Source organism: Eptatretus burgeri, chromosome 15, assembly GCF_056783735.1.
Source record: "Eptatretus burgeri isolate ZD-2024b chromosome 15, Ebu_testis_v1, whole genome shotgun sequence".
NCBI classification, from domain to species: Eukaryota; Metazoa; Chordata; class Myxini; order Myxiniformes; family Myxinidae; genus Eptatretus; species Eptatretus burgeri.
Genome location: NC_140975.1, coordinates 2,406,217 through 2,415,600, shown reverse-complemented (window position 1 = coordinate 2,415,600; position 9,384 = coordinate 2,406,217). Strand labels below are relative to the sequence as shown.

The following is a 9,384-nucleotide window of genomic DNA, read 5'->3' as shown; positions in this document are numbered from 1 at the left end:
GCTCCCTCCGTCGATCCCGCGATACTGCAGGACGAGTTGAATTTACAGTCTGAAATCGAGCGGCAAGAGGAGTCTCGTCGACTGGCGGCGGCCGAGCAGGAACGGCGAGATCGCGAGCTGGCTTTGCGGATCGCCCGAAGTGAAGGCGAGCTTGTTAGTGAAGAGACGACTCCAACAGAGGCCCCTCTCCTGCGCAGGTATCGTCTCTGCCTCTTCAGTTCATGTTTGGCTCCTGCAATTAACGGCTCCACGGGTGCAGATGATTTGAGGACAAAGTCTTGGTTTGCTTGTTGTCAGGGGAAGGAAACTCTTCCAAGTTTGTGCTGTGCTTTGTGGTGCAAGTCAATTGTACAAAGAACCACAACATTAATACCACACTGTACTAAAACCGAGTGCTGTGACAGTTCGTGCAGGTCCCTTGAGAAATATTCAGATTCTAGTTCCTCTACCCTGTACGAGGCTCAGGGAAGAGATTGCACATTTATTGTAACAAGCATATGAGGCAATGTGGAATAAATGAGAGAAATGTAAACCTCATCAGAATCAGGACATGAAGCCTGTTGGGGGGGGGGGCTATTGCATATTTTAGGGCCATTTATTTAACGAAGCACAAACGTTGTTTATAACAATTTGGTCTCAACAGCCCGGCTTTTTCACAGCATTGATATGGTCACCGCATCACATTATCATGTGTTACGGATCGGGGACAGACGCGTGTCGGATTGAATGGCGGGCCTTAGTCTGTGCGACACAGCTCATGTGTTCTTATAAACTAGTCAGCAGTAACTAGCACGAGGCCAAAGTGGAATGGACTCAACATGATGGTAAGCCAAAAAGACATGGGCATTGGTCATAGTGTTGATGTTTAGACCAAGTCTTTGGTTGTTCCTTCAGACTCGAGAAGACTAACGGCAAACCTTTATTGCTGCTGTTTCCCCGAATCGAAAAAGGTCTTTGGTGTTTGAATTTGGCGACTAATGTATACACTCTGATATTTGCAATGTAAGTATAAAGTGCTGTGCAGCATCTTTTAGGAAGGCAGGCGTACTGAAGGTCATTTGTCTCCCTGTATAGGTGTGCTCTGGGGGGGTGGGAGGGGGGTATGGAGGGTTGAGTGCGTGAGTGCGAGTGAAAGGCTGCTTGCTGACAAATTGCTGCAAATGCTTCTTTGGGAATACGTAATATGGCGAGCTCACCGATGGCACTTGGAGATTGAGAGTTCTCCATTGAATCTCAGCATTTCTTGTTCTTTTTAATTTATCATTCCTGGGGTAAGCGGTTAGGTGAGAAGCAATTTCAAGACGAAGCAAAAAATAGTAAAATGAATGTGAACGTTTCAAACCATAAATACATCATGAAAATGTGTGGGATTTCTGGGATCGAGTACGTTTAACGGAAGATCTCCGCAGGGCATTACCATGGGCCACCACCCAAAAAGGAGAGTTGTGCAATGCTCATGTGGGTTTTTCACAAGTTCATCGTGACAGCAGACCTGGACAGCGCTGTCTCTGCCTCAATGGTTTCACGAGCAGGACAGGAAGAGTGGGACGAATGAGAATTAGAATGTATGCGATGACAGCAAAATGTTTTCCTGTATCCAGGTCACTGTGAATAAACAAAAAAAAAATGGAATAATTATTCCAAAATAATTTTTTTTTTTTTTTGCCTTAGCAAACTAATCCAATTTTAATTTTTTTTTTAATTTGACCTCTGAACTTGCTTCAGGGGCAAGGGACTCGATGACGGAGTAACAACATCATGAAAGGACGAAGGACATGGGAGTCGAACCTGAGCCTTTTCTTCTTCTTGTCCAACATCGAGATGGAATTGTAGGGCCGTGTGTGATTGGAGACGAGGGAGCAAGTTTGACTTTGGACATGTCGTTTGACGGTCGCGTTGTTGGTGCAGCCGATGCCGATAAAAACGGATGTTGTGTATTTGGAATCCATGCAGTCAGCAATTTGAAACAATCCCTGAGCTCCAGATATTAACAGGACGAAGGATACGGAGCTGTCGATGGGTACCTTGGGAACAGTAATGATTTGGAAATAAGTTATTTCAAAAAGAAAGGGAAATATTAAATTTGAATGTCCCTTTAAAAGTATTGTGAACAATTTACAACAACTTAAACTTGGTTTTTCTTCAAGATAAAATAACGAAATATGAGCAACCATGCAGATGGGTAATTGCATGTGCACAGAGCAGTTGTGTTTAACATGTCTCTTCCCTATATCAGACACCGGGCCTTTTGCTGAAGGATTAAAATCAAGTTTGTGTCCACACAAAGTGCGAGAATGATTGATCCGTCGATGGTTCCAACACAGTGATGACATCCCGAGGTCCCACACAGTCCCTCACAAGCCTGAATGTTGGTGGTTCAGGGGAGGGGTTTGAGTGGAGGCTTCCACTTTCATGTCCCTCTCATTCTTACTTGTTCGACAGAAGTACAGTCTCACCCCCTCCCCTGATTCAACTTCCATGGTCAGAGTTCACCCCCTGCCCCCCGCTCTACACTTTCCCATCTAACATGGCTGCTTGAATGCCATGCCTCATGTTGGCATACTCTCAATGATCCCTTCTCTCTGGAAGGCTGAACTGTTCCTTCTCTCTGGGAGACTCTCACCGATCCCTTCTCTCTGGGAGAATCTCAACGGTCCCTTATATCTGGGAGGCTCTCAACGGTCCCTTATATCTGGAAGACTCTCAACGGTCCCTTATATCTGGGATGCTCTCAACGGTCCCTTCTCTCTGGAAGGCTCCCAACGGTCCCTTCTCTCTGGAAGGCTCCCAACAGTCCCTTCTCTTTGGGAGGCTCTCAACGGTCCCTTCTCTCTGGGAGGCTCTCAACAGTCCCTTCTCTCTGGGAAACTCTCAATGATCCCTTCTCTCTGGGAGGCTCAATGATCCTTTCTCTCTGGGAGACTCTCTGCAACCCTTTCTCTATGGGAGACTCTTTTCAATCCCTTCTCTCTGGGAGACTCAACGGTCCCTTCTCTCTGGGAGACTCTCAACGGTCCCTTCTCTCTGGGAGACTCTCTGCAACCCTTTCTCTCTGGGAGGCTCAATGATCCTTTCTCTCTGGGAGACTCTCTACAATCCCTTCTCTCTGGGAGACTCTCTGCAACCCTTTCTCTCTGGGAGGCTCAATAATCCCTTCTCTCTGGGAGACTGTCTGCAACCCTTTCTCTCTGGGAGACTCTCTACAATCCCTTCTCTCTGGGAGACTCTCTACGATCCCTTCTCTCTGGGAGGCTCAATGATCCTTTCTCTTTGGGAGACTCTCAACGATCTCTTCTCTCTGGGAGACTCAACGGTCCCTTCTCTCTGGGAGACTCTCAACGGTCCCTTCTCTCTGGGAGACTCTCTGCAACCCTTTCTCTCTGGGAGACTCTCAACGATCCTTTCTCTCTGGGAGACTCTCTACAATCCCTTCTCTCTGGGAGACTCTCTACGATCCCTTCTCTCCGGAAGACTCTGCAACCCTTTCTCTCTGGGAGACTCTCTACAATCCCTTCTCTCTGGGAGACTCTCTACGATCCCTTCTCTCTGGGAGGCTCAATGATCCTTTCTCTTTGGGAGACTCTCAACGATCTCTTCTCTCTGGGAGACTCAACGGTCCCTTCTCTCTGGGAGACTCTCAACGGTCCCTTCTCTCTGGGAGACTCTCTGCAACCCTTTCTCTCTGGGAGACTCTCAATGATCCCTTCTCTCTGGGAGATTCTCTACGATCCCTTCTCTCTGGGAGATTCTCTACGATCCCTTCTCTCTGGGAGACTCTCTACGATCCCTTCTCTCTGGGAGACTCTCTACGATCCCTTCTCTCCGGAAGACTCTCTGCAACCCTTTCTCTCTGGGAGGCTCTCAACGATCCCTTCTCTCTGGGTGACTCTCTGCAACCCTTTCTCTCTGGGAGACTCTCTACGATCCCTTCTCTCTGGGAGGCTCAATGATCCTTTCTCTTTGGGAGACTCTCAACGATCTCTTCTCTCTGGGAGACTCAACGGTCCCTTCTCTCTGGGAGACTCTCAACGGTCCCTTCTCTCTGGGAGACTCTCTGCAACCCTTTCTCTCTGGGAGACTCTCAATGATCCCTTCTCTCTGGGAGATTCTCTACGATCCCTTCTCTCTGGGAGATTCTCTACGATCCCTTCTCTCTGGGAGACTCTCTACGATCCCTTCTCTCTGGGAGACTCTCTACGATCCCTTCTCTCCGGAAGACTCTCTGCAACCCTTTCTCTCTGGGAGGCTCTCAATAATCCTTTCTCTCTGGGAGGCTCTCAATGATCCCTTCTCTCTGGGAGACTCTCTCTCATGTCGTCCTTCTCTTTGGAAGACGCTCTCAACTAGTCCTCTATGGAAGACTCCCTCAACCTGTCCTCTCTGAAAGACTCAACAATTTCTTCTCTCTGAAAGACTTTCTCAACTAGTCGTTCTCTCTACAAGACACTCTCAACTCGTCCTTCTCTCTGAAAGGTTTGCCTATTTTGTTTGTAATCCCACACTTTGTTGATTTTGTCCATTGTACCCCAATGTCCCAGTCTTGCCCTCTTTGTCTCTTAACCTTCTCCTTATCTCCTTCTCTTCATGTATTAACCTTCTTATCAATTTCACTCTTTCCTCCTGTTCTTACCAATTGACTTATCTCCACTTCCCATCCTCCCAACTTATCTCGACCTCCTTGCAGCACTCACTGATGTCTTCTCCTTTTTTCATTTCCCCACCCCCCTCCCGACTGTCTGCTCTCTTCTACTACTCCTACTCGCCCTCACCTCTCAGTTTCCCCCATGCCCCCCGATATATTATATATATTTTTTAATACTGTCGTTTGCAGAACCCAGCAAGTACAGAGTCAACAAGCAATACAGGCTCCCAAGAAGTATGACTTGAGTAAATGGAAGTACGCTGAGCTGCGAGACACCATAAACACCTCATGTGGTATGTTCTGTAACGTGACGTCTACTGTAAGCATATAATTGGGTGTGGAATTTTATACCTTAGCACACCTTAAATGCCTAATGCACCAGACTGTCTGGTTTTGATTGTTGATGAGTGTCAAGTAATTCTTGCAACATTTTGTTGTGCCCTTGATTTGTTCAACTTTTGAATGAATGTTGTAACTTTCGACAGATATTGAGCTTCTTGAGGCTTGTAGGGAAGAGTTCCATCGCCGCTTGAAAGTGTACCATGCGTGGAAAGCTAAGAATCGCAAGCGTAATGATGAGGAGCAACAAAGAGCACCTCGTGCCATTACTGAGCATGGTAATATCTTTTCAGTTCCTTAAGATTCTTTGCTTGCTTTGTGTGTTGGCATTCGTCAGCTGTTCGACTTTCGCATTCTGTCATCAGCATAGATGTCCATCTCTGAAACCCTAGTTCTTGGTTGATTGTGTACCACCTAGCTGAACACGTGGGAGCATCTAAAGGACTACTAGTACCAGTGACACGGCAGTGTGCGGTCGAGATCAAGGCTCAGCGTTATTTTCGAATCCCATTTATTCGTCCGTCGGACCATTATAAGGAGTTGCAAACCAAGAAGGGCTGGTGGTACGCGCACTTTGACGGGCAATGGATTGCTCGGCAAATGGAGCTCCACCCAGACAAGCCTCCTGTCCTGTTGATAGCAGGTCAGTCCTTGCTATCCGTTGCATCATTAGCTTTCGTGTTTACAAAACATCCGTCAGGATCATTATGTGGCTTGTTGAAAGCGTAATCCTTTTGTGACACCACAGGAAAAGATGACACAGAGATGTGTGAGCTAAGCCTGAATGAAACTGGCCTCACACGGAAGCAGGGTGCCGAGATCCTCTCCAGGCAGTTTGAGGAGGTCTGGGAGCAGTGTGGAGGCCTCGAGTACTTGAAGCGGGCAGTAGAAAGCCGTCAGGCTCGACCAACGCATGCCACCGCCAAGCTACAACACCGGCTACGCTAGTTAGTCGTGGCTCGGGCTGAATTCAGCCTTCAGGGCTGACCTTGCTCAGTCTATCGTCGTGACAATATACGCCTTGTTTTTGAGGAAGTCCAAAAGCCCACTTTCCTTCACACCCCTCCCGGCCGTTCGTTCACTCAGGTCAGGCGAGCCTCTGATTGCTCTGCAAGCGTGCCTTGCCTAACATATATCGCACGTTTCTTACTCAGCAAAGATCAATCTTATTCATAGCGATGCTTTATAGCATCAAAGTCTTAATCTCAAACCTCGCGTTCTTCACTCTGCACTATATTTTTGCCCCCGTGTTCTTAAGGATTCCATTTTGGCCCTGTGCTCTGTCTGTCATGTCTCTCTTTCTTTACTCGTGCGTGTCTCTCAGAATGTTATTGGACAACGTAGAATCTCTTTTGTTGAATATTCTGGTATTGGAGTGTGTAAATGTTTGGGTCATTTGATTTTGATTATTTGAATAATGTTTCTGTGAGTTTGAGCATTTTAATGTATGAGGCAGTAAGTTGATTATACTTGTTATTAATCACTGTGATGAGGAGTGGAGTGGATGTTGTGCGTTGTGTTCCCATTGCAGACAAAGCACACATGTATGATGTGTACTATTGTATTGTCATTGTTACATTATTTGTGCATTTTGAGTTAATCTTTGCTTCGCACACATTTTTGTTTCATCACCATGTGCTACATGGACCTTGAATTTGCTTTACAAAGCAGGTGCCAGCATTCCCTGATCACTGTATTCCTAGATGCCAGCATTCCCTGATCACTGTATTCCAAAGTCTGTTCCAATTTTCTGTCATTCCCAAAGAATACATCACCTCATTTGAGACCGAACACGTTGCCAGCTGCGGATGTTTTCTCGAGGTTATATGTCTATTTAGCCTTTTTCTGGTGTGATATTGACAGGTTTTGTGAGTTTGATAATACATCGTTTTAAATGGTGGAGTCGAGGTTGTTTTCGGGGTATGGACACCTTTCCTCTGCTGCTGTATTTTTTTTTCACTTCCTTTATCACTGTAGCAAGTACGAGTGTAAGCACTAGACGTGGACCTGGGCCAATCCCCAGCAGTACAAATCCGTACATCTCAGGTCACGTGGGGGACACCAAATGTTCCGCAGTCGTCGTGACACCCGAACTGTGACAGTGAGGTCACGGTGAGGTGCACGAAACGAAAACTTGTTGCCCCTAAGATCGTTTGCGTTTGTTGTCTAATTTTCCATTGAATGCCTGCTGTTTGCTGTTGTCTGCTATTTTGTAACACTGTCGGAGCCCACTCAATTGGGTCTTGTGACTACAACTGGAATGAATACGAGGTTTAAACACTCACTTTTGGACTACCGTTCATCAAGCAGAGGCCTGTCTGCACGATGTGTTAGGTCCGCTGTGATCTCTCGAACGGTTTGCATAAAATTTGCCTTGTACGAGTACACGTCGTCAATTGTAGATGTATGCCTTGAAGGAGTATTCGTTGTCAATGGGAGGAGTACTCCAATGCAGAACTTGGAAAAATAAAATGGTAATTGAAATTGTGAAACAGTGTTTTGGAGATTGTGATTAATACTGACTGTCCACATCGACGTGATGGTTTAGTGTTTTTATAACTCTACTGATGAAGACGCCGGAGACATTATGTTTTGCGTTGTCCGTTTGTCCGTAAGGCTAACCCCCACTTTAGCAGGGAAAATGGCCTTAAAATGCTTGTTGTTGTTGTTGTTGTTGTTGTTGTGTCCGTTTGTCTGTCCGTGCTAATTTTCTGTTTTCTCTGCAACTGCTTATCCGATTGACACGATTTTCACCATTGTTGCCACTACTCATGAAGAATGTTTTTATAATTATGACGTCATAGGTCACGCGGTGTGGCAGCCATGTTGGAAAAAAAGGAAAAACTTTGGACCTTTGTATCCCTGAAACTGGTCCATGTAAAAAAAAAATTAAAAATTGGCACGTGTCAAGTACTCTGCATGGGGAATAAGTGCGATATATATTTTTGATGTCATAGGTGGCTTCGTTGTGACGTCATAATTGCAAATGTCGAACGCTTTATCCGATCAGTATGAAAAATTTGGAGGGTCATCTCGGACTAAATTGTATGGCTGGGGGTCGGGGCAGAGTGTGGGGAGGGGAGGAGAAGTTGATGACGTCATTGGTCACGTGGTTCATCAGCCATTTTTTTTATTTTTTTAAACATAAAACCCTTAAAAAATGTTCTCCGAAATGGCTGAACAGATCGAGGTGAAACTTTACAGGTATGATCTCCTATCCATGAGGAACAAAATGTTCTCCACATATGATGTCATAGATCACATGGTTTGGCAGCCATATTGGATTTACCCTAAAACCTTTAAAAATCATCATCTCCAGAACGGCTTGACAGATTGAGGGGAAACTTCATGCACATGTTTCCCAAGCCTTTGGGATACCAGGTTGTTCACAAATAAAAGGTCACCTGGTCCGGCAGCCAAGTTGGATTGAATGAAAATCTTTAAAAAAAAAATTTCTCTTGAACTGCTTTATCAATCAACGTGCCACTTCACAATTATGATGTCGTAGTCATGGGGAATATATGTTTTAAATTTCTACCTGATTGGACGTATGGTCTGGCAGCCAGAATTATTTAATATTTTGAATCTGGGTTCAGGGATTTAAATTAAACTTGATACAAGTATGTATAATGATGTAATAATGTGGGTGGAGTCATATCTGGTGACGTCATAGAGTGCCCTTCTAGTTATTTTCATACTTGCGAGACAAAGAGTAGCCATCATGACATCATGCTTCCCTCATCTATCATTTCGTGGGAATGGCTGCACCTGCACCTTACACCTGCACAAATTTGTTCAGCCTTGGCTAGTAGACTCATTACGACCAATGTTTTATTCTGTTGACCCTTTACAATCATGAATATTTGTTTTAACCACCCAATATTGATTAGCAAATTTGGTCCTATTTACTTGTGTTTGCATTCTTCAAGGCTCACGGAGGAACTTGTCCATATATTTCGTACTTGGCCTAACCTATTTGCTCGACTTCGTTCCAAATGCTTGGCATGTTTACATTCAGTTTGTTTTGTGAATCTTGGATAACAAGCTTATTATGAACGCCTTGATGATCAAGAGGAGATGTACTGCTGCCACTTGTGCGGAAGTTGAAAGCCTATGAACCTGGGAATGCTGGCTGGCCTGATGGTAATGAAAGCACTTTGGGTTGACAGCTTATTGTCAGCAGCTCCAACCTACCTTTCTTCCACCAAAGCAGATTCTGTTTGTCCCACCTGAACTTGTTTTTAATCATTCATTTTCCAGTGTGCTGACCTTCAACCCTTTGTCATGTCACTTTTCCATGATCCGACACACCATATATATATATATATATATATATATATATATATATATATATATATATATATATATATATATATATATATATATATATATATATATATATA

The 9,384-nt window shown here is 44.9% G+C and overlaps 1 protein-coding gene across 1 annotated transcript in view; it reads left to right on the top strand.

The window, feature by feature from the left end:
• LOC147011313 (unconventional myosin-VI-like) overlaps positions 1-7,473 on the top strand; it is a 7,722-nt gene extending 249 nt beyond the window's left edge. Inside the window, exons 1-5 of the mRNA XM_085855980.1 lie at positions 1-197; positions 4,832-4,935; positions 5,128-5,259; positions 5,400-5,624; positions 5,730-7,473. The exon at positions 1-197 is cut by the window's left edge and continues 249 nt beyond it. Of these exons, the coding sequence (XP_085712106.1) occupies positions 1-197; positions 4,832-4,935; positions 5,128-5,259; positions 5,400-5,624; positions 5,730-5,929 (858 nt within the window). The 3' untranslated portion in view covers positions 5,930-7,473. The remainder of the gene's footprint in view (positions 198-4,831; positions 4,936-5,127; positions 5,260-5,399; positions 5,625-5,729) is intronic.
• Positions 7,474-9,384: the final 1,911 nt, after the last annotated feature.